Source organism: Empidonax traillii, unplaced genomic scaffold (genome assembly GCF_003031625.1).
Source record: "Empidonax traillii isolate 1590-97213 ecotype Southwest subspecies unplaced genomic scaffold, ASM303162v1 scaffold44:size1908036, whole genome shotgun sequence".
NCBI lineage: Eukaryota > Metazoa > Chordata > Aves > Passeriformes > Tyrannidae > Empidonax > Empidonax traillii.
The window spans coordinates 1,823,795-1,849,791 of record NW_020955237.1 but is presented as its reverse complement, the minus strand read 5'-3'; the positions used below and the strand labels follow the sequence as shown (position 1 = coordinate 1,849,791).

The window sequence follows — 25,997 nt, the reverse complement described above, 5'->3', positions numbered from 1 at the left end:
AAAAATTTTCAGTTGTGTCCAAATGGAATCTCCCCAGGAGTATCTTGTACCCATGACCCCTCATCTTTTCTATTTGACTCCTTGTAAACAAAAGGCAGTCTTTATCTTCTTTGCAGCCACTCTTTAAATAGTGGAACGGGTATTTTTATGTTTCTATGAGGAACAGCCTGCCACTCAGTCTTTCTCCTTATGTGGGTCTGATTCAACACCACTGAAGGCAAAAGAAGCCTTAATTTTATTCAGCAGATTTTGAACTATAGTTCAAATAGAAAAAATTGTATGGTAATTGATATAATGCACTTTGGACGCATTACGATGCTCTCACAGCAACAGTTAAAGTCCAAGAAAAAAAAAATCCTTCCAGAAAATCTTTTCCTAGAACTTAGACTGCTGCAGTTCAAACTGTATATACACTTCAAGATATATTTATGAGTTTGCCATTTACTAAATTAATAGTTTTCTCCTTTTCATCATGACACAAAAGCCCACACTGATGCACAACAGTATCTACAATAGAAGAAGCATGTTCTTATCATAAGTGGTGAACTCATCATAGATGTGCATTTCCAAAATAATTGTTCCTTCATTTTTTTTTTTAAACAGAAACAGTCTTTGATGGTTCAGTGATATATCACAAATACAGTATTTTCCAAGCAATGAGTAGGAGCTAGATTTCCACTGAATTTTCTTTAGCATTGAGGAGCTTAGACATCATCAAATATTTTGCTTCGAGACATTGATAGGTATCTTCCACCAGGCTGGTACCTGCAGAATTAATTTGAAATATGAAAAAATATCATAGGGAAATAGAAAAATAAAGATCCATGAAATCAAATAACTCTCACTACAATCTTATTGTTAACGCTCAGTGAATTACAGGACCCGAAGTTCTTCTGAATTACTGTTTCCATGAGAATTTGATAGACAGTCATTAAATTAAACACCATGTAACCAAGAAAAACAGCGATTCGAATACTTAAAAAGAGATTCTTAAAGAACTTTGTTTCCTGATACAAAGGAAAAAAGTTAGATGTCTTGGATGAACAGGACTTTCTTCTTAAAAAAACCCAACTAAGCCAACAACTAAACAAACAACAAAACCCCAAATTGTAAAAAATCCCAACCAAACAACAGCATCCAAAAAGTAGTTTGTGTGCTTATAGAAGTTACTAAAACCATCAGAAGTCTACTAAAACCATTTATGACTTTTTTTGATTTGGTATGCTAGTTTTAGCTGAAAAATAATAAATTATAAGTTTTTATATGGGAATTTTAAATTATTTATATTAAATGGTTCTACACCATAATGACCTAGATAAAAAGAAGCACCCCTACAGTATTATATTTGTTTCTTTAGTATGAGCAGAGCTAAGCAGTTGTGTAAGATACTGTATCAGCAAGAAAATTTGCTGCTGAGGTCATACCCACAGAATCTAAAAATTCTCTATTATAGAGAGCTACATAGTCTTGTACTTTCTGTTCAAGGAGTTAAGAGTTTAATTTACTCCTGTAGTTTCAAGATCTGATCCCCAGCTGTATTCTTGCAACAGGTCCTTTAATATCCAGTTTTCCTTTCTTGCAGCCTTTTATAATGGATTTTATACAGGGAAATCAAGTGCTTTCTGAAGCCTTGCAAGAAAATACAGAAAACCTTCTGTTTGACCTATGTCTGTTGAGGAATCCCTGAGCTAGTGCAGGAAGCTCTGTGTGCAGCTGCAGGTTGTGTCCTGGATGGCAGGAAACGGCGGGAGCCCCTGGCAAGGGGCCACGACTCAACCCTTTGCAGGGGGACCTGCGGCACCAGCCAGGTGATTGGACACTTGGAGACTCCGCAGGAGCCGAGGACTGAGCTGGAAGACTGCAGAGTATCAGGGACACAGCCTGTGGGGTATAAAAGCTCAGGGATTCCTTAGTTTGGGGCCCCTCCCCAGAGGTACAAACTCCAGCTGTTATTCTGTCGCTGAAACATCATTAATTTACTTAAAGGAACCAGACGTCTGGGACTCTGGTATTGCAGCTGAGCTGGAAAGGGAAACTTAAAACTTGTCTGTCTGTGTGGGAGCGAGGTGTGTAGGAAGCGAAACTGGGCACCCATAAAGTCACTGGAGCCAGAGGCTGTGAAGGGGCTTCAGTCCCAGCAGTGAGAGTGTGATTGCCAGAGTGCCTCCTGAACAGTCATGGGAAGTTTCCTTAACAAATTAGTCCTTCACCAGTTTTATATACAGTATTTTTCTTATTATGCCACTATACAAAGTTATATACAAATCTTACTCTGACATTACTAAAAAAAACCTGAAAAACCTTTAGGTTTTAATTGGTTCTAAAACAATTCCTGTATCATGGGGCAGAAGGAGGAAAGGAAAAGAGTTAGGTGAGATTATAAATTTAGTTTACAAAACTATTATTATGAAAACATTTGACACAGTTGTCATAGGTCAGAAGACACAAGACATTAGCATCTTTTAACTGTAAATAACACAGAAGATTCCTCACCTTCCTGAGTCTGATTCAAGAGGGTCATCGTTAACAGAGTCTGCATTAAAATCCAAAGGTTCTGCATCCTGAAGGAGTTCTATTCTATCTCTTTCAGTCCTACCATTTGATCGGGTATACTTTGATAGTGCTGAATAAGTAAAAGGAAAGAAAGACACTCATTTGCTCTGTGAACAGCTTGGAAACATCAAATGTAAGCATTATAAATCCCTCATAAATATTAATGAATATTTAATCCAAAGTGAAAGTGCCACAATTTAGAGCAGATTCAATATTAAACCAAACTTGCTCAAATTTACAGTATTTCATTTTTGTGCCTCCATAGAATACATGCAACTATGACTTTTCTTTTGCCTCTCAAACAGGATGAGATCTACCTTGTGAAGACACAATGAAAACGAGAAACCAGATGCAAACTTTATTTTTAAATCAAACAATCATCCATTCATCTTCACAGTTTCAGGCTTTAACTAAGCTAGCTGGAGCTTTATTATTAACTTTTGTTTGTTTTTTAAAGAGACAATCTCGTGAATTAATGAAATACATTTGTTTTGCAGTTTGCTCTGCCACTTTCACCAGGTAAGCTATGGCTGGTTTTGGTGTTGGAATGCTACAATGCTACATATGAATATGTATTCATATGGTGAACATTAAAATATAATTTTGGTTAGTCTACTACTAAAAATCTGGCTTTACAACTTGGTAAAGAGGAGGGGGAAATCTACCAGTGTTATCTCAGAAGCATATTCAAAGCTTCCCTCTTCCTCTCCTTTTTCTTCAGTTTCATTTTACTTGTTGGTAGCTTACAGGAGTACAAAAAATTATCAAAAATGTACGAAAACCCCACTAAAACTCTGACAAATAAACTTTTGTGATGCTTTAAACTTCCAAAAAAAGGAAATGTTTTGCTATCAGACATTATTAAATAAAAATGTACCCACTTGTGTGGTATGTTATTGGTTTCACATTAGCTGGTCAACTGATTGCTCCATTATTCCAGTGTGAGATAGCTCACTTCCAAGCAGAAGAGTTAAATTTTGTGATTTACAACACCCAACTTCAAGACATATCAATTATTTTCTTTCCTGACAATTGCTATCTCTAACTGCAATCATCATATATCCCATAAGACCAAATAATTGGTCTCAGAGCAGAGCCAGAATCTCCAAACTCAACTAGCTGAAGTGTTGGAGATGGAAAGAAACACAGTACCCTTTTCAGTGTCTTAATGACAAGATGGCACTGTGCCACAGAAGTGGAAGTATCAGCACATCACCTAAGACAGAAAGGAAACAGCCAGTGTTGTGCAGGCAAGATAGTAAAAGAAAACAAAACAAAACCAACTTCCCCCCAAGCCCACAAAGCTTACGTCTGTTGGCATTGGTCTCTGTGAAGCTGGATTCTTTTTGGTCTGTGTGGACAGCTCTGCTTCTAGTGGAATCATCCCTATTCCCATATCGCTCCTTCCACTCCTAGAAAAAGACAACAAAAGAAAACATAAGCTGTGAGGATAAAGCAACACAGCAAAGCATATGTGGGATCAAGGAATACCCAAGATTCATAATTTAGAGCTATCGTAACAGATTACCCAAGCAATACTTTCAAAGTGTTCCTATTCAGTATTGTGATACAGGAATAATTTTTGTTTCATTTTAAACTCTAGATGTGTCTCTTCATAAGCCAGTAACCATAACTGTTCTTTAGAAAAAGACTTGCAGAAAACAAACTGCATCTCAAATCGGCACTCAACTACTCTAAGTTACGGTGGGCACTGCTGCTTTTATTGATTACTACTTCCATCTAGTGGTAAAATGGAAAAATAACAGCACACAAAACCCCCAAACATTTGGACAGGCCATGTTCAACTAAGCTTGTTGTTCTGTTGTTTCCATTCTGACAGCCTTTAGTATATAAACATTTTAGTATGAAGTATAAAGAAATACTAAAGAAGAAAACGACTCATACTTTTATTAGGAAACAACTTCATGTCTCAATAGAAATTATTCTAATTGCTCTTTTGATTGTCCCAAATTTAAATCCCAGATTACAGACCGGTAGGAACTGGTATACTCAAAAGTTACGTTGCTGATTTATGTCATGTGTTACAATTCTAAACTGCAGAAGGATCCAGTAAAAGATGACACTCTCAAAAGCTCCAAAAAATGAATACGCTACCTTCTTTATATGCTACAGTACTTAATGCAAAACTCAAAATAACAGGTAACATCTAAAACTTGAGCTTGCCGTTTAACTAAAATTTTTGCTTGATGTCAGATCATTTTAGTGTATACTAAATGTATCATGCACTACTATTATTTTGTTTCTCAACAGATTCAGGTTCTAAAATTATGAGAAGGGGGCAGAGGATCAGAAGAAAGGTCTCTGCAGTACTGACTGTCATCAAGGATTAAAGTATACCTGAGCTTGAAAAGCCAAGAGATTTTAGTTGCAGTATTATCTTGTGTGCATCCTTTCTATTTATCTCTCAGACTTTCCTTGCTAGATTCCAAATGTTATAAATTAATGAAAAACTAAAGCTTCACAAATCTTTCAATTCAGTCTGCGCACTAAACAGCATTTGAAACAAACATTCTGGTTTTTTGTTCAGCAGTAACAGTATTATTTCTGTCTTTATTTGTATGTATTTTATTTTATTTTATTTATATGTAATTACCTCCTCTGGCAAACAAACAAACAAACAAAACCCCTGTGCCAGTTACTTTCCAGTGAGCACGCAAAACAACAAGGTAAGTTTGGGAGGAGTACACAGTTCCCATTTCAGTGAATATGATGACACTGCAACTGCAGTTATTTCAAGCAGAGCAGTATCAATATAAGACACTGATAATAAACCACTTCAGATTATTTGGCATCCTAGAATTTGGGAACCTTTTCAATGCTTGTTACACCTATTGGCATACACCACAGCATGCTGAGTATCAAGAGTACCCAAGCAGTGTCACTCTTCTATAATTAACCCCCAACCAAGACTATTAAGCAAGATTCAACTGATCCCATCAATTATTTGGGACTACCTTTTTTGTGGAAGAGATTATGCTGAATTAAATAGTCCTGGCAAATCCTATCAAATATTACAGTATAATATTATGATTATTAGCTAAAACAATCTCATACCCTTCTTCTGTTTTCACCTTCTTCCTGCCTCTGTCGTTTTCTTTTCTCTATAAATAAAAAAAACATTATTTGTCCAAGCCCTATACAAGAAAAATCCTTAGCAACATTTTTTTTTAATCAAACAGTGAAAATCGAAAGTTAACTAGCAGGTTCTTACTGAAATAGGCAACTCATACAACTAAACAAAAACAAAACAAAAAGCTGCTTGTCTATCATTATAGAGTTTCCAATCAAAAGGAATTTGTGATGATGCTATCTTGGGTCACAGCATAATATCTGGCTACCAGTTGGCAAAGCAAAAAAAAAACCACCTCTCAGAAGTAGCTAGGAAAAGTATGACATTACAAAAAAACTTGAGCAGTATTGAATTAAGATCTTGCTGAAGCTCTGTGAGGCCCAAAGTATGACTCAAATACTTTGTGTCCACATCTGCTATGCAGTTGGAAGTAGAGCATCACAGTATCAAAGCAATCATAACCTCTTGTTCAGAGGAATGAGAAACATTGACCTTTCTCCAAAAAAATAGGAAAGTACTAGTCTAAGTAAATTCAGGTATTGTTTTTCATAAACTATCAGAATAAAAGGATTCCATAATACAACACTGTATCCTGAAATTTTAATTTCTAAGTATTACTCAAGAACCACAATGGCTTTTAACAATTTTCAAGAAACCCTTTGAAAAAAAATTAACCTAAAATAAAAAGCTTTCCAAACCAGCTGATAATTATAGCTCTATAATAACATGCTTTCTCTGATAAAACACAGTTAGCTGACACAGCAAAAAACAGCCATGGAAATGACTGAACTCATGCAGCTTAATCAACACACAAAGAAAGATTAAAATGAGTTTGTTGATGATAAACACAATTCAGATGTCAACCATCCTTTACGAAAAAAGCACCTGCTTAGGTATTATTAGATCAGTAACACACTGTAAAATATTTAGAAATATCTAAAATTCAGATACTCAATGAATAAAACTGGTACTTCACTTTAGATATTAATGAAGTCCATAGCAACCACAGTCCTGTAGGTCTATTGCATTTTGTATTATGGACTGCCTCAGTATAATCTTCAAAAAAGTGATAAGCTTTTTTTTTTTTTCCCTACATCGTTTCAGACAAATTACAACATATTACATGATGAGGAAAAGGTCAAGGTAAACTTAATGCCTTTTTTGCCTCAGTCTTTAAGAGTAATATTAGTTGGTGTCTGGGTAACAAGTGCCCTGAAGTGAAAGATGGGGATGGGGAGCAGAATAAAGCCCCCAGAATCCAAGGGAAATGGTCAGTGACCACTGCTACTACTAGGCAGCAACACTGCTTAGACACACATAGGTCTATGGAGACAGATGAGATCCACCCAAGGGCACTGAGGGAGTTAGTGGAAGTACTCACCAAGCCACTTTCCTTTCCATTTTCACTTTGGTCATTACAACCCCCTGCAGCACTACAGGACTGGGACAGAGTGGCTGGAAAGAGGCCCAGTAGAAAAGGACCTGAGGGTGTTGGTCAACAGCAGCTGAACATGAGCCAGCAGTGTGCCCAGGTGGCCAAGAAGGCCAATGGCATCCTGGTCTGGATCAGGAACAGTGTGACAGCAAGAGCAGGGAAGTGATCCTTGCCCTGTACTCAGTGCTGGTGAGGCCACACCTGGAGTGCTGTGTCCAGGTCTGGGCCCCTCAGTTCGGGAAGGATATTGAGGTGCTGGAGCAGGTCCAGAGAAGGGCAATGGAGGTGGGGAAAGGTCTGGAGCAAATGTCTGATGAGGAGCCACTCAGGGAGCTGGAGGTGTTGAGCCTGGAGAAAAGGAGGCTCAGGGGTTAAGACCTTATCACTCTCTACAACTACCTTAAAGGAGGATGTAATGACTTGGGGGCTGGTCGCTCCTTCTAAGTAACAAACAACAAGACAAGAGGAAATGGTCTCAAGCTGTATCTTAGTTTGGATACTAGGAAAAAATTCTTTACTAAATAGGTTGTCAAGCATTGAAACAGACTGCTGAGGGAAGTGACGAAGTCATCACCCCCAGAGATATTTAGATGATGTAGGGCATGGTTTAGTGGTGAACTTGGAAGTGTTGGGTTCGCAGCTGGACTCAATGATCTTTGAGGTCTTTTCCAGCCTTGATGATTCAATGGTTCCATGATTTTGTAGGAAGACAATAGAGGACCCAATTTACCTCTTCTGATTAGCTCTTTTCCTTCATCAATCAAATCAGAAGTCATTTCGCTATCCCCCATGAACTGCTGGAATCCCAAAAGATTCAAACAACGAGTTCCTAAACTGTAAAAGAAGAAGGAGAAGTAATTTCCTTTGTTAATTTACAAGGAACAGTTTAATATATTACAATGCAAGATGTAAAACTAATTATTCAGAAAATTATCGACAATACAAGTAAAAAAGCAACACAGAAGAAAAGATGGATGCTTATACTAGTTAAAAAACCAGAAAATTCAGAACAGTAACACATTCCTAAATCCAACTGAAAGTGATGGAATAATCCCATCCAAATAGAGAAATAAAAATGTATATAATCTGAGAGTAGTGTAAATGATTTAACATAAGTCAGTTGCTTTAAGTATTCTCAGATATAACAGCATTTATGATATGCCACTGACTCTTCTTTGCCAGAAGACAATTACCGTAAAATTGACTACGATTTCTGTATTTTTGAAATCGGAATAATGGAGGAAAGTCTTCCTCACCTCAGGTTTCACTTAGTTTTTTTCTTATACTATCTGAACTCTCGGACTTCTGGATTAAACAAAGCTTAAATCAAGTTTTCCTTGATAGATATTAATTGAAACTTCGTTTAATTAAAGCTTTTGCATGTATCTGAATTAGCAGAGGTCACTAAAGCAACTTCCTCTCCTTTAATTTCTATTCTTCCTTTTCACCATGACATTCAAGATCCAGCATCATCATGGACAAGAAATCACACAAACCCTTTTCTCTTTTCTTGTCATTGGCTTTCCTGTTTCATTTTGTTTTGTTTTGATGTTCGTTTTTCTTCCACCACCACTTTTGTTGCTTAACCAAAAAGTAAGCGTGAAAAGCCCAGATCCTTGATATCTTACTATCTATAGATGCACATACAGTATTAATAGAAATTAGAGGCCTTTAACTACATGGAATACGACTAAAAACATATACATTGCTACTCACTGAAAGGTAACACAAAATTAACATCAGTGTATCTGAGCAAGGTCAGACCAAAAGCATCCTGTCCCTTCAGTGGTCAAACCAGATATTTTGATATACAAGGATAAATCACGCATGTAACAGTGTTTTCTACAATTACCCTTCTACCCTCGAACAAACTGTGGCTTAGGGAAACAAGATCAAATTATTTAAACCAGTATGCTTTCAAACCAAAGTCTGTTAACACATTAGGAATTTTTTGCGAGTCTGTTAGAAGTTCAACACCTAAAATTTCTGTTAATGCTTCTTAGTTCATTAGAAAACCTTGCTGAAAACATAGCTTCGTCATGGTAATTTTAATCTCAGGCAGAATCTAGATGCCCCAAGGCTCCAAAGTTCTAACAGATCACCTCTCAAAATCTAGGAATGAAGTTTAGTGGGGGGGAAAACCCTCAAAACACAGCTATGGTTTAACACAATCTATATTCTTAAAATGTACACATTTCACCTATATAAATAGCAATTTAAGATTTAGGTTTTGCATTTTCATTAGTATAACACAACTCAACTGCTGGAAAAGAAGTATTGAATGTCCTCCTGATTTATGACACTAATCTTATTAATGTAAAGAAACATGGAGGATCTGTATTGCAAATCACTTACCTAAAGTACGTGGCAATACAGAGAATGACAACAAGCATTGGGTAGTATATATAGAATCCATCTGCAATGAAGGACAGGACTCTCATGGATCCCATTATCTAGGGAAAAAAAATCCACAAGAACAAGCTTTAATTAGCTATATTCTATGTATACCCATAAAGATTGTGCCATCTCACTCTAACACACAAACCTTTACAGCTACTGAAACACAGGCACGTATTATCATCACAGATCTGATTCAGACAGTTGATCCAGAATCAGCAGATATAAAGGCCACCTCCAACAGTGTATCTATCCACTTTGGGGTTCCTAGGGGGCTAGATTTTGTTGCCTCTCCTAGTTCAGAACAAGTGTAAGTCCGGTGGATTTTTTCATTTCCTGTGAAAGGAGTCTTAAGACACTAAGAATCTAGTTACTAGCAACAAGATTAAAGATGTGAGATGTAACTTGCAACAGAAACCAGTTCAATAAAAACAAACTCACTGGTTTTCAGTAGCAAGTTAGGTTTGATCCCAATCTATAGAGAAGTCCCACATGCTAAAGCCAGTGGAAGCTAAAGCTACTAGGAAGTGAAGAAAAGGCTGAACTCTAAAGTATAGTATTTTACTTTCTTATGATAAAGAGACAAAACTAGAAAAAATGACCTGTTTATGACTCCTAGAAATCATTACCAAGCTCCTGGTGCACGACCAAATATTTTTACCCAGTTTAATACTAGTAAAAAGATATTTGAGTGTCTGAACCTTATTATAAGACGTATTTAAAAATACTTTGCCTGCTCTCCAAACCATATTGAAGGCTCAAACCCACATTTTCTGTACTTACAGATGTATAAGCAGTTGGCTGAGTGTTCTTGTGAGAGATTGTTGCATCCATATGGGTCAAGCCCAAAAAGTTCAAGCACAATGGTGGAGTAAGACGGCAAAATAACCTGCACAAATGCAAAACGCAAGTGCATTTGAAAGAATTGCTTACATTAACTGCAAAATCATAACTGAATCTATCACAGAATAATGATATACAGCTCATTAGGATTTATACCCCTACAATTATAAATTAAAGAACATAAAGTTTCAGGGACATTTTCAATTGTGTATTTGATAGGGAATCTGCAAAATATATAAAAAAGAAGTGGCACATACTCACATGCCACTGAAAAGGAGACTGTAAGCATCTGTCTGATGATGTGAAGCTAAGTAGTAATAGTTAAATACACGGATCCTGAAGACAGTAGAGTAAACACAGATACTTAGGAAAAAGATGGTAAGAAAACAGGCCATCTGGGGGGAAAAAAAAAATGTTGCTCTTTGAATATAGAACTTTACTAAAGGTTTCCAACTAACTTTAATTGAGAATTGTAACGTTCTACATATAAGCTAACACAGATGACCCTAGGAACTTGGATTTCTTGTTATGTAAATAAAATTTCTGTAATTGCCTCAGTAATTACTATGATTGATTGGACTGATTTTCCCACAAAAATGGGATAAAACCAAGTGTTTTCATATCAACCTTATGTAAGTATACTGGAATTTTTCAGCTCAGTTCCTTTACTGATAAATTTGGGCACACATATGGTAGCCACATCTGTGACTGGATTCCTGGTCATCAGCAAATTCCTGTTAAGGAAAGAGAGGTCACACACAGCTGATTAGACACAAAGTCTAATTAGAACCTAAGCTCTAAGCTGATGATTCAGAAATTACTCTGCATATGATATTCAGCCCAGCTGGGTCACACCTTGACCAGAGAGAGCTTTAAGAAGTGACAAAAGGCAGACTGTCTCCATAGAAACAAAGTTTGATATAATATATTTAAAGACCATCTGAAAGTTGACAGATTATTTAGGGATTTATTGTTAAATCTATTTGACAGACTTTGTTATCGTAACTATCTGTCTGAAAATATTTTTGTCAAGTGACTGTCTCCAACTTACCTCTATGTATATATAATTATATGTCTTCTCTGCCAGCTGTATGAAAACTGCAAATAGCGATAGAACTGGTTTTGTGCTGAAAAATGTGCACTCTGACCACACAACAATTACAGAGAATGTAGCTAGCACAACGGCAAGCACTCTGTAAAACCATGGTCGTAGAAGACATTCCCAGTACCACTCTGGAAAAGACAAACGAACACATATATCCGGAATGGGTTAATGAAAATTACAAAAGCAGAAATGGAACTCCCTCACAAGAGATGTTATGAACTTCTTGCATGCCCACCCTTAAAATCAAGGCTGGCATCTATGGGGTCACACACTTAATTTCAGGGCTTTTCCAGTCTAGAGATCTGCGTCAGCCGTAAGGAATCCTATGCCCAACTGAGGAAAATAGGGTGAGATTTGAGGAGGCAAATTTTGCAAATAGATTGAGGGGTGTGGGGTATGTAGAACAACTCTCCAGTTTTAGCCCAGATACTATCAGTGATTCACTTCTTGTTTGTTCATCTGTTACTTTCTCAGAAACAAAGCTTAGGCTGTAAGATTTTATTGTCCTGCCCTGGAAATAACTCACTGCTACTGCACAACAAATTATATGTTAAAGCATGATTACAAAAAGAAACTTTCTGAAAAGATGCACAAGCAGCCACACGTGTTAATGTTTGGTACATGACACATGAAGTGTCTTTTCCTCTGCTTTACTGGAAGAGCAATACCACCTCAATAGATCCCACAAATGCAGAAGATAGCCATCATCCAATTGTTTAGAGATGCTATTTTCTTTCTTTTTCTAAGGCTTTACAGTTTGCTATTGCTTTATTACAACATGTAACTGCTACTAGATGTGTAAATAAAATTTAAGCTTATGGTGAAGAGCATAAATTACTAGCTATTCCATTACATAAATGCATTAAGATTGTACACTTATTTTCCTCTACTGCAGCTGAACTTTCAACATAAAACAATTGGTTCTTACAAAACAGTATCAGTTATGCCTTGAAAGACTCAAAATCTGCAAGCCAGCACTTACCAACAGTTGGTGTGTAGAAATACTGAATAATTTTATTCTCTGGCTCCTGGGAATGAAAGGTATGAACAAACTGACGCGTAGCACTTGTTTCGTTTTTTGCCACATCTTCGAGGTAAAACGCTTGCTCCAGAAGAATTTGCCACTGGACCTGTGTACGACGGTGTCTCTGTACTGAGTAGATCACCTACAATAAATTGCAAGAAATTAGGGTTAGAATGTACTTGTTTCAAGAAATGAGAGAAGAGCCTTGCAAAATCCCTCAAAAATATGTGCACTGCACAATTACACACTTGGTATATTCATAAAAGTGGGTAGCTAATTCTCTAAATACAAAAGTCACAGAAGAACTTCATACTGGATTCCTGAGTTTTGCAGTACTTTTATCACAATCCACCTGTAGCAGTAACAGCCTACTTTTTCCAACACATGACTTTATTTTTGCATTTTAGTATATATCAAGTTTTTACTAGAATTTCTTTTTCAGAATGCACTGTCAGTCACTTGCAAAGTCATTACAAGGCCTACTGACAGACAGCTAGAACACTATCAAGATAAAACACAAGATGCACACTTTTTAAACCACGTAGAACTTTAATCACTTGCGATATTAGACTTCTGTGTTTTCTTTCACCAAGAAAAGTTTCTGTTAAGTAGCATTCCCAAAACCCACTATACTCAGCAATTCAGGAAAAGTGCACTGCAAATCTTTCCCTATCACTTACTCTCATTAATATGAGAGAGAAAAGCGAGGTATTCTCTCATTTATTAGTATACCTGCTTGTGAAGTTTGACCAGACTTTTCTCACTTGGATAACTGTTCTGTCTTTCATCAAAATCTTCATAATCATCCATGTTCCTACCCATTCTTTCCTGGTACTCAGTAGGACACTGGAAAAGGAAAAGGGAAAATTAACTGGAAAATGAAGGAGTAGCAAGTGCTCTTTGTTAATTATTAGTAAATGTCTGGGGCATTTTTTCATGCAATGGAAAAGCTCACTCTAAGCAAACATTTTTCTCTTTCTAAAATACTATGTACATCAAAATACAACTAATAATTATGTGTAATAAGAAAGGATTTCACAAAGAAACTCAGAAGGTGCCAAATAGAGATTTTATATTAAGAGAAAAAGAAAATAATGTACAAGTACATGCAGGAAGCACAGGCTCCTAACTGAACAATTACAGATGAAGATGAGAAATTTGTTACCTTTTTCAGTATTGTATCAACACATTTTCTCAAGGGGTGGTTATATTTGATACTCTCACTTACTTTACGGACTTCCTGTTGAGGAAAAAAAATACAGCGTCTTGTATTCATGTTATATTAAAAATTCAAATAAAATAAATTTTTAATAAATTATAAATTTGTACATGGTCAAATAAGAATTGCAGCCTTCCCAATGGAAAAGACAGCCATCAAAGTCTAAAAAAACATACAGCTCTGTAAAAGTTATAGCTTTACTAGGTCTAAGTGAAGTATTTATGAAGAACATATATGTATATTTAAAAAAAAAATACTAGTGTGCAAACATTACTATACAATGTGTGGAGAATTGTTTTCTATTGCTACAAGTGTTCAACACCAGGAAATTCAGAGCCTATTAAAAGCAGCCTTCATTTATTTCATAGTGAAATCTAGTTACTTACCTCCATAATATCCTCTAAATTCTCCTCTGCATCTGCTTTTTCAGTCATCAGTTTGGCAGCTTTGAAATAAGTCTTCATGAGCAGATAACCCCTCTTGGCCCCATTCCAGTGAGAACGGGGGATTTCCACCAAACCATAACCCAAAAGCAACACAAGAAGAAAGAGACCCCATGTGTTTGCAGCAGCTATCCCAATAGTCTGAAGTTGGTTCCTAAGGGAAAAAAAAAAAAAAAAAAAAAAAAAAAAACAAACCGAAATTAAACCAAACCACAACAAAAATCCCAATTCAAAACAAAAACAAACAAACAAAACCACACTCCAGCATCCTCTTGCCCCATCTGCAAGAAAGAGGCCTTGAAGTATGTATGCACCAATATAGCTTTCAAGTTTACAGCAATAGACTTAGTATCACCTATAATTTTTGCCTAGAGTCAGTCTGCTATTTAGCCATATTTAAAGTTCCCATAATTTTTCTGTATCTCACATGTTTCTGATGCCCCTCTAGAAGGAAATAAAAAATGCTTGTTCTCAAAGAAATATGTTCCTTTAGGAAACAACATGAACTTAGCAAAACTATTGAAAATGAGGTCAAAACACCACAATGGCAGTCACTATGAGAAACAGCCTCAGAAACTGAGATTTGTTTTCAGAATATTGTATTCAAAATTTGTATTCCATCTAGTATGAAAGACCACTAGCAATGCTATAAATGCCAATTATTTTAACTTTCCTCACCATCTTTAAATAGTCCACAGCAGACCGAAGTGCTACACAGGAAACAGTGACTTTTGAAATATGTTGTTCTGAAAACATTGACTGTTTCTGCACTAACTCTGCGAATGTGTTTGTATGGAGAAAAAAAAAAAGCACTGCAAATGCAAGAGGATTCCTCTGCTGTACGTATAAAAATCAGAAAACAAGAAGTTCCTATAAACAGTCAAAAAAGCACTTTTCATATAAAAATCCAACTCTCCAACTGCCTAGCAAAAAATTTTACCAACTAAAACTGTGTTTTTAAAAAAAGACTCATTTCATCTACAGAAGCAATTACCAGTGAAAACTATGTAAGAGCTCATGGAAGCGCTTACAACATTATTCTTACCATTGCAAATTGAAGTTTGGGTTTACAGCCACATATATCAAAAACGCCCCAAAAATCAGCAAGTAAGTGCCATAATATATTGCATTCTCAATCAATGCAGTTTTAATCTTTCCAGTAATGGAGAACCCTCCTGATCTTGCATATGACTGCATGAAAGGTAGCAGAATCCTAGGAGAAAAGCAAACAAAACCAAACCACATCAACCAACCAACCAACCAAACTCCCAAACCAAAACAAAAACCCCTAACCAAACAAAAAACTCCCACCAACAATAACAAAACAAAAAATCCAACCAAAACAACAAAGCATCCCCCCCCCTCGAAAGTACTACAGCAGTGCCAGAATGCTGAGACAGAGGTGTTAAAGCTTAAGGCTCCCAAGCTTCAAACAAATTAGCTATTACATATTTTCATTCTAGATGTACCTGTCTGATGGCAAACCTTAACCATGGTGTACATAAAAACAACACAGTCAGCTTTACTACAAAAAACCTGTAATAACTAGCACTGACTACCAGCTCTGATATTCTTAACTGAACTACAAAAACTATTATTTGGTGACAAGCTGATCAGAAAGCACACATTAATCTAACGTGAAAACACAGACAATCTTTTCTCTGTAGCTGTAGCTACAGCTTTATATAGTATATTTACTAATACAAAATAATTTACAATATTACTTACAAATTACCCAGCTTATTCATGGAATTGTTTTGGTACCTGGTCGCCTAAAACCTTTTTTTCAGACAACCTATCCATAAACACATCTATGTGTAAATTTCTCAGTTTCAAGTACAAAAATGAACCAAGAGTAAATGGCTGCCACCTGAAATTTGCTTCTACGAGAACAAGCAAAAAACGACTATGTTCAATTTAGTACTGTAATTATTATGGAAATTTCAGTGCTAGCAAATAATATATGATTTAAGAGCTCTTTGCAATAGTGATACACATTCTTAAAGAATATGTTATGACTGTTAAGATGTTGCATTTAGAAATCATACCTGTCTTATTCATATTCTTTTGCCTTACTTACCATGTTAGAAACTGAGACGTCCAATACACAACACGCCAGAAAATTGGCATAATTCCATTAGGAATATAACTCCAAGGTTTGAAACATTTTTGTTTGCTATAACAACGTAATAAAAGCAAACTGTTAATTTTAGAGCCAAGAGTATAAAAACATTTTCTATGAATTCCCTATCTAGAAAGGTCTCTGAAAAGAGCAGAAAAGTAATGCAATACTATTTGAGTAAGTAGTCAATGATTAACTACTTCAGAAAGAAATAAACTGAATCATCAGTTAAAAATACATATTGTTTTCCTAACTCCAAATAACCTATCTGGACAAGAAAGGTTTCTTAGAGAAAACAACAGAAGCTCAAAGATAAGAGAGGAATATTCAATCAAGCAGTTTAAGGTTACGATTTTTCTTTTTGGGCAGAAATTACTTCATGTAAATCAAAAACATTTCTGAAGACAAACATCATTTAACTTTAGTTAGCTCTGCAGGTTTTAAAAAATATCTAGGGACCTCATTACTAGAGCATTTAGTGGTACAGGAAGTGTATTAATTGTATCTTCTGCCACCTAGCTGGATTCAGTCAGTCTCAGAAAAATTTTGGTTTGTTAAGCCAGCAGTTTTCCGACAGGTAGTATTTGTTTCAGAAGACCAGAAAAGCCACAGGAGCCTTCTTATTGAAAAAAGAAAGAAAGAAAAAAGAGCAAAAGCCAAGGTGTCCCTCTTCACTAAGACACTTTTCACACACGTGTTTGGGTAATGAAGCAATGATGAGTCAAGGGCAGTAAAGTCAATTTAGACAGAATTGCTTAATGATAAATAATTGGTGTTTTCCAGGGTCAAACTAGTTAAGCCTGAGTTGTAAAATTTTATGGGCACAGCCTAAATATTTTCAAAACTATTAAATTATGATAGAATGACAGGTAGTGTGACAAAAGGTTTCACGGCCTGTCCTATGAAGACAGGCTGAGTGAGCTGGGGTTGTTCAGCCTGGAGAAGTGAAGGCTCCAGGGAGACCTCACTGCAGCCTTCCAGTACCTAAAGGGGCGTTATAAAAAGGAGGGAGAGGGACTTTTTATATAGGTAGAGTGGACAAGAGGCAATTGTTTTAAACTGAGAGAGGGAAGGTTTAAATTAGATACTAGGAAGAAATTCTTTACTGTAAGAGCAGTGAGACACCGTCACAGGCTGCCCACAGAACCTGTGGATGCCCCATACCTGGAAGTGTTCAAGGGCACGCTGGATGGGGCTTTAAGCAACCTGGTCTAGTGGAAAGTGTCCAAGGTGGGGGGGTTGGAACTAGATGATCTTTAAGGTCCCTTCAAAAAGCATTCTATGATTCTATAAAAAAGGTTTGTCTGAAGTTATAGGTAAATTGAAAGGTTACTGAATAGTTTTCAAGTTGAGTATTTGCTTAACTATGTTTAATTAACATACACTGGGTGGTCGTAAATAAATATTGCAATATTGTGCCAGTGAGTCTATCATTTCACTGTTCTTCCACAGACGTACAACATCCAGACCTCTGCTTTGGGGTAACAAGCCTCGAAATACTTTGCATGGACATATCAACTGACATCTTAAAGCCTCTGATCATCTCAGATAACTACACTGTACACATCTACAGTGCGGGGAAACAGGCAGTGGAGGCTGAAGAATGAGTGGGCACAGAAAGAGCCCACATTCATCTACATTCCCCATGTTTTAGGGATTACTTTCTTCCTGCCAGACGACAACAAGCAGGTTTTTTATTACTTTGGTAGAATACAGTGAATTTCAGATAACTCCAATTACTATATATATGTAATTATAAAAAGCAATTAGATATGCTGCTTACATATCAGACAAGTCTGTTAATTTCATTCATAAGGCATACAATTATATTTTCAGGTTTAAAGTCTTTAAGATTGTGAAGGATACATAAGCATTCACCAAAATGTCTCCTCATAACCAAGACTGCTCAAAAAGCTTAGTTCTATTGCTTTAACAACAACAACAAATCTAGCATGATAAAAAAAACAGCTGGGTAATCAGTCAGAACTACTATATAATTACTCCCAACATATGCAGATGCACTTTTTTGCACCTCTTTCCTCACCTTCCTGTATGCTTACAGCCTTCAAATGTTGCATCACACAGATAACATTTGTTCATTAGTCATAAAAAGACAATACACTCTAATCAATTAAGAAAATCATAAAATACTTATTTAAAAACAGTCTAAAGGAAAAACAGGTATCTCATACCTTGGAGAAAGAGTAACGTAAGAGCCATTACTTTCTGCAGGACTGGAGTTAACAGCAAGTTTGCATCGATTATAAATAGTCTAAAAGATAATTCATTTTGCATTAATGACCAAAAAGGTATAGCTTTTTTAAAAACAGTAAGTCCCATTTTAAAGACATTCCATGTATTCCAGGTTTATATTTGGAAGCAATTATACTAATAAACACTCAAAACAATATGGAATTTGCATGTAAGTAAAAAGCTGAAAGTGTCTTTTTCCTGCCTACACAGACAAAGAAAACCGTTATAAACAAGTAACAAATTTTAAAGTGTTTGAAATAGATTTTTTATCTGATGAGATCAACAGACAGTAAAATTAATTATAACCACAGACGCTGGCATGTATAAAGGTAACTAATGTTTAACTTAATACGATAGTATACCGAAAATTTCATTGCTGTTTAAGAGATTGTCTTTTGAAAGCAGTAATTCAGAAAAAATACCATACACATTTTATGCAACTAAGCAGAAAGTCTTTCACGTTTCTTACCGTACTGACATCCAGAGGCAGTATAAATACAATGAGGAAGCAGAGATACCACGCCAACAACGTTGCTATGATCACAAGCCTATGCTGTTTCTTGAAGTCCCCATACCGATGAAGGAGGAATAAGGCCAGAAAAAAGACAAACACTATCTCAAGGCCCAGCGCTGCACCACTCATTGTTGAATGATCGCTCCAGCCACACAGCACAGCTCAGTGGAGAAAGCAGATCAGAACTGTAGGATAAAAAGGCATGGAACTCCATTAAAATCTCTGGAAAATACTCAGGCAGCAAAGAGTTGCTCAGTGGATATTTTCAAACCTATGAACAGAATTTTTGTATTTCACGTGACTGGAACTCTGGTCAGATGTAGAACAGGATTTTCAGCAAGGTGCTCTGAAGTCCTCTACAGAAATCAAAATACATAATTCCAATGTTGTCCTTTCTAGCAATGTATCAGGACAACTCCTGTTCATCACCTTGATACACAACAGATCCAGAATCAAATCTCTGTCCTTGAGCAGACTACTAGTCTTACTTTAAGTCCAGTTAAATTTCAAGAGGAAATTTTATTCTGCTCTTTTTCCCCCTTTTAGAACTAATCAACTAATTTGGATGAAGGGTTAAATGTTTAAATTAAATGTTTCTGGAAAGCTAATGAACAACTTTTTAAATGAACCATACCTCAACTACACATTTAAATTCTTTAGTCAGAGTTAACAAAGCATAAAAATGCAGCAAAGTATTGCATTAGCCTACTTGTGATGTATCGCTTTTAGGCTTGAAATGTCAAGAACTTCAGTTCACTTTCCTAGTCCTCTTTTGTTCATCTTCAGAAAAAAAAAAGGTCTCAACTCATTTGGTATTAGTCTTGCCATGATACATTTTTGCTTTGCTCATCTTTCTGTGTTTAGTTACCTTTTACAGTCTGGACTGCTAAGAGTGCCTAAAAACTTCACACATATTCATATACACCTGCTATTTTCAAAGGGACAGTAAGCTGCACAGATCTATTATGGAACGTTTCACTGACTTGTTACATCATTAGTTAAACTGCTTCAGACCTTTTTAATAAGCATCATTTTACCACAGGCACTTCACACATTATTTAAAAAAAAAAAAAAAGTTTATTACTGTGGCCAGTCTTGCTTCTCCATCAAGATTACCATTTCAGCTAGTTTGATTTAAGTGAAATAGTTTTTGAAATGCCCTCCCCACTGTTAGACTTTCAGTACTTTCACTTTTCTGGAGATTTAAAAGGAATGCTACAGCTAAAATTTCCCTTGATTTACTTTTAAATACCTACATAATTTGGTAAAGTGAACCATTTCTTTTACTAATTTCTCAGTATACTGCTTAAGCAGATCTGTTATGCATGACGGCACTAAGCAGTAAAAACTGTCCTATTTGCACTAAAAAAGTCCAAACTTTATGATGCCATTACTATCTTGAGGACACACAGGACAATTATTCTGTGATTTTTTTTTCCCCAAAAATTTGTTTCTCCACATTTTCCACTTTCACATTTGAGTTTTAAACAGTAAGAGCAGTCTGTTCCCTCCATATTGGCACACAGAGGATCCCATATTCTGAAAATAACTCCAGTAACCCTCCTGGTTTTTGTCAAAGATACACACACTTTTTATTTTCTGCCCTTCATCGAACACGTTTATCAAATTACTATCATTTCTGTCAGGCCAAAGCATCCCCTTACTACCTGTCTGTACTACATTTTGGCTAGATATTTTGTAAGTCATGAATCCAGGATATCTAACCTCTTTCTCAGTCATTTATTTTAGGCAAATCCTTATCTATTCTATTGTACCATTCTTGTTTCCCCAGAAAACAGTCTTTTGTATTTACAGTATTGCAGCAAATTCCACAAAAATAAAAACATCAAAGCAATTATGTATCAACTTAATTAAGGCAGTGCTATCTGACATAGCTTTGGGTGCCCATTATAGCCACACCTTTGCTACGTAAACAAAAGAAATTATACCGCATACACTTCATTAGTCATGAAGTTTTACTACACTCACACCTAAAATGCTGCTATCAAAACAGAGGGTGAAAAGTTTTTGTGCAAGATGCTACTATAAAAATGGATAGGCTAAAACAAAGAGGGAAATGAGTCCTACCACAACTTAACTCACTTTCAAAGACAAAAGTGGATTTACAGTTATCAGTAAACTACATCTTTATGTTTGTCCCTGTGATTTTGATCTAAAAACGCAAAATGAAAAGTCTATTTTTTTACAAGAGTGTGACTAATAACAGTTATTTTGAATAAATGTACATCCAAACAGTTTAAAATTTTTAGATAGAAACCACTTAAAACTAACTCTCTACACAAACAGCTTAAATTGAAAAAAAGTCCACAAAGCGAGAAATGGAATGCTTGAGAGGAGCTCTTCCTGTGAACTAAATCCAGCCTAACAGGGCAGACACATTCAGGACCTGCGCTACTAGAACCAAACCTTAAAATACAGTATTGTAGGCTTTAAGGCCATGTCTTCCTGTGGACAGCAGCGTTTGCCTCTGAACCTGGTTGTTAGTTCAAGGAAAGGTAAGCTCCTTACCCATCATTCTGTTTCTTCACTTTATTTAGACAGCCTTCTCACTATTAGCACACAGCTCCCCAGTAACTGCTAGCTGAAATTCCTGAACCTTTAAAAAAATGTTCTCCTGAGATAAATTAACTACTTCAGAAGAGTTCTCTTGTATTGCACAACCTTAAATGACTTGGAAGATGCTCCAAGTAATGACAGTAATGACAAAGCAACGCAATCCCCCACTATGAATGAAGGAGTATTTATCGGCATACTCCATTTCTGAAGAACCACTCAGCTACATATTAATACAAATAAGATCAAAGGCTGAAACTGTGGTACTGGAAGTGCAACTTAACCAAAAAAAAAAAAGGATATGCTCTTGTGTTGGCTTAGGGTTTTCTTGCTTCATTTCAGACACAGACCAAATCAGTTAAGTTTTTAATTTTACCTAGCTAATAACTGTTTGCAAGCATTAGGAAGGGCTCGGTTCAGACTTAATTCCCATGAAGACTCCCTGCTATCAACAGTATTAAATTACTCTGCCAGCCTCAAGACTAACCACACTCATGACCATCTACATTACAAATGAACTAAGTACTCTGCCTGGTACAGAAATACTCAAGTTACTAAATGAAACTGCAGAGAATGAAAAAAACCACACTTCCTTACAGCTTTTATATAGCACCAAATTTATCAAAGACACTCCAACATTATATTCTTAAAGAAGGGCTAAGAAGAGCAGAGCATATCTGCGAAGAAAGGACCTTGGTCTCACTAAAGTGGATTCCAATACCCCTTTAATCAGAAATCCCAGACCAGACTGTACCCCAGTTGCTCGGGCTTTTTTTTTCAAACTTTGCAAGAAAACATTTTACCAGCAGATTGTTCCTTTTGTAGACTAATGTAATTGGTGCTTCAATCTTTCCCATTAAGCCTACTATCACCTTTTCTGCAGATTTCTCACTGCTGCCCTTGACACTCCACCCAGCTTACCCTCTTCCTTCTACAAGGATGAGGAACTACCACCCCCCAGTCTCTCAGCTAATGCCTGAACTGAGGGTAAACACTGCTTCACATGCCTGAGAAGCATAAATAGAACTTAAACCTGAGTGCTATTCCCTTCACAAACTCAGCTTACTATGCCCTCCAAATTCTTTTCCTCCAAGAAACTATTCTCTGTCGTGTATTTCTGTAGTTGATTGCTCCTGCTTAAGCACAAACACAAAACTCCGCTCATTTGTACCCATTCCCCTCTCACAAGTTTCTGAATCTTTAAGGTATTTTGACTTCCATTACTACACCAAAAAGACTTGAAATTTCTCCTAGTTTTGTGCCTTCTTAAGTTTTAATCATGACGCTATTTCATCAGGGAAACTGTGAAAACCATGAAGAAGGGATTGGCCTTCTTAGTCACAACAGTAGCCCTTCCCAGCTTTCCTCCCCAAGCAAAAACATCCAGAATCAAAAGTCCTATTAAGACAGATATAAGACATCAACTGATCCTCTCACAGTAGGTCTGTCAGTCACCACTGAAATAAATTAGATCATTTCAACCATGTGTCCTTGACACACTGATGCTATCTTTTACTCATCTATTATATTTTAGATGCTTACAAATAGCTTTTGTGACAGATTTTTTTTTTCAGGAATTCAGAAAGAAGCAGAGAAGTCTGCCAATCTGTAGCTCTCCTCGTCCCTCAAATATTAGTAATAAGGACAGCCACCACGCTTCTAGTTTTCCTATCTTTGGTACCTCAGCCATTTCTAGAATACGACAGACTTTTTTCCTCCAAGTATTGTCAGGTAGAGCTCAAACAGATCTAGAAAAGTTGCATTTCTAGAAATCTTGGATATCTAAGTTGGAACACCTGAAAAAAACACGCAGCCTTACTCTCTATTTTAAATACCATAATCGCATCTGAAAAAAAATCTGTTCCCGTGAAAGTTGCCAAATTATGAAAGAGATATCAGAGACAGCAATAAACAAAACTGATAGCCTCAGCACACAGAAACAAGCATCGGTGCAACAGCATCGGCCACCTCAAGCTGAAATCACAACTCAGCTGCAAGTGAAAGCTGCTACCTCCAGGAATATATCAATGACCAGCTCAGCAATGACCTTTTGCCTTTCTGTCAGGGAATAATCTGCTAGTTCTTATCGAGTTCCTACCAGGACATTTCACTTGGCAAAAAAAAAGCACGATGCCCAACATCTGTGTTTGGAAGCCTGCCCTACTCTGCAAAATTATGCTGTTAAGAATAGTAAAGAAAGACTTCACTTTACACACATGACTAAACTTTTGGGACTGATAGAACTGCCCCACATTAACACTTCCATCTTTAAACAACAAAATGGGCTAGCTTCACATTTCAGAACTCTTAAAAGAGAGAAGCACAAGAGGTCAAGCAATAATAAAAACAATCCCTTCAGCCATTTTCATATCCAAGTCTGCTTAGTGTGCTGTGGGGATTTCTTTTTTGCTTGGTTTTAGGTTTGGGCGGTTGAGTTTGTGGTTTTGGGGGGTTTTTTTTATTACTTCATTATTACACACTGGCCATTGCAGCTTGGGGAAATAGTAAGTATTTATAAGCAGACAACAGTCAAAGAACTGCTTTATCTTAGCACAGTGAGAAAACTGTCTAAAGAAAGAAAATAGCCACAAACTGCCAGAGAAAACTGACCAAAGAACTTATCTGCTTGCACTATTTCAGAGAAACAACCTCTGAGATTAATCAAGAATGCAATTTGCATGGCTTTGCTCTTCAAAGAAACACTAGTCAGACTCTGTATTGACTAATATTTTATTAGTACCTGTCGCTTTAATTAGCTTGCAATGAAGAAAAATGACTAAATATTTAATTGATAGTGTATCAATATTTAGAGGGAAAAGTTTTCTATCCTGTAATGACAAGGAAAAAAAAATAATAAAATGCTGTGCTGATACCACTCAAAATAGTGGTAATCTCTGGTATGGTGGGAGACTAGGTTCTCCACAGAAGTACTAAGTAAAAGACAAATTCTTGACCGTTAAGATTTTTGTGTTCAATTGCAAGGAGGGACCATCAGCATAAAACCATGGGAAGCTTATTTACTTTATAAAGCGCTGCCCTGTCCTCTACTAAAGGATCACGAAGGTTGGAAAAGATCTCTGAGATCATCGAGTCCAACCTTTAACGTACTAAGTTCCACAGAGGCTGATGTTTTAAAGGGTTTAGGGAAGTACTCTGCAAATAACACAGTGAAGAAAATAACTTGCTTATCAGAGGAACTAAAATAGAATCAGACCCAAACGCCGTGCAGATGCAATCAGAATCTAAAAAAAGAATAGAAATCGCTACCTTGGCTACCACGCTAATGCACTCACACAAAGCAGGTGTCAGTGAGGCAGTCACATGAGCACTGCCCCAACGCGGCATTCAGGCGAACAGACTGTCTGGTAACTCTGAGGTTGTAAAAAATAATAATTTCATTTTATCCCTTTCAGCAAAACCATCTTTCGATTTCCTACACATTAACGGAGAAAACTGGCGTGATTCACGAAGAAAACAGTGGCTGCAGAAAAGATGAAATAAATACAGCTTTTTTTTTTTCTTTTTTTTTTTTTTTTTTTTTTACTAAAACCCCACCTCTTTTTCATTTGATTATCTGCCTCAATAACCTTTGGACAACTGTTCCATGACTTCAGCTAAAACTGGAAACGGCTAAGAAAATATTTTTTTTAAGATCATATGGATGTCAATTTGAGACACACCATCCTCTGTGTTTGTAACAGCTGTATACTATTCGCCACGGGTTGCACCACCATGCCCAATTTTACAGGCACGTCTCTCCATCGTTATGCAGTAAACAAAGGACAGCACTCGCAAGCAAGGGGCTGACTAAGAGAGCGTGTTCAGGACGAGTTTTCCATCCCCACCAATTTCAAAACAAGTAGTTTGGGAAGCGCGGCGCTGCCGAAAGACAGGGTGGCATAAACGAAAAGGCTGCCGGGTTTAAACGCGCGTGGTTGGGGACGGGAAGAGCGTACACGGGCAGGTCTCCTGAGAGAACACCTTCCGAGGGAGCTTCGCGGTGCCGGTGCTCCCCGCCCGGCCGCCCCTGCCAGGGTCGGTGTGCCCAGGCCTGTGCGGCGCAGACCGCGACCACACGCGGCACCGGCACGGACGGCCCGGGGCCCTGCGGGAAAGGGAGCGCTCAGGGCAAGAACGAACACCGACCCCCCCGCCGCTCCCAGCACTGCTCCGCGCCCACTCGTCCCTCGCTGCAGGGCCGTGCCGGGGCTGTCCCCGCGTCCCACCCGGGGCCGTGGCTCGTTCCCCGGCCGTGACTCGGCACTGCGGCCCCGCTCCACCCGGCCCCGCGTCCCGCCCGCAGCCGCCGCCGCCGCCGCCTCACCGCGGCCGAGCCCGCGCTCAGCACCGCGCCCCCCGCGGGGCTCCGCCACCCTCCATCGCCGCCGGCACCAGGCTCAGCGCGTCGCGCAGCCACCGCCGGC

At 37.4% G+C, this 25,997-nt stretch overlaps 1 protein-coding gene across 5 annotated transcripts; it reads right to left on the bottom strand.

The window, feature by feature from the left end:
- On the bottom strand, positions 1-25,977 carry LMBRD2 (LMBR1 domain containing 2). 5 transcript variants are annotated; one of them, XM_027878729.1, is made up of 18 exons: positions 25,898-25,977; positions 18,955-19,184; positions 18,425-18,504; positions 16,191-16,286; positions 15,156-15,323; positions 14,054-14,264; positions 13,614-13,688; positions 13,181-13,294; positions 12,407-12,590; positions 11,371-11,552; positions 10,581-10,714; positions 10,260-10,365; positions 9,435-9,532; positions 7,810-7,913; positions 5,629-5,675; positions 3,863-3,965; positions 2,494-2,623; positions 1-765 (listed from the first exon to the last, which is right to left on the bottom strand). In XM_027878729.1, the coding sequence occupies exons 2-18, from the start codon at positions 19,126-19,128 to the stop codon at positions 705-707; spliced, it is 2,067 nt and encodes a 688-aa protein (XP_027734530.1). In that variant the 5' UTR covers positions 19,129-19,184; positions 25,898-25,977; the 3' UTR covers positions 1-704. The 5 variants fall into 5 exon arrangements, 4 of the variants coding, with proteins under 4 accessions (XP_027734530.1, XP_027734528.1, XP_027734531.1 ...); XM_027878727.1 differs by lacking the exon at positions 25,898-25,977 and adding an exon at positions 25,800-25,881; XM_027878730.1 differs by lacking the exon at positions 25,898-25,977 and adding an exon at positions 25,800-25,881 and having other exon boundaries at positions 13,677-13,688.
- Positions 25,978-25,997: the final 20 nt, after the last annotated feature.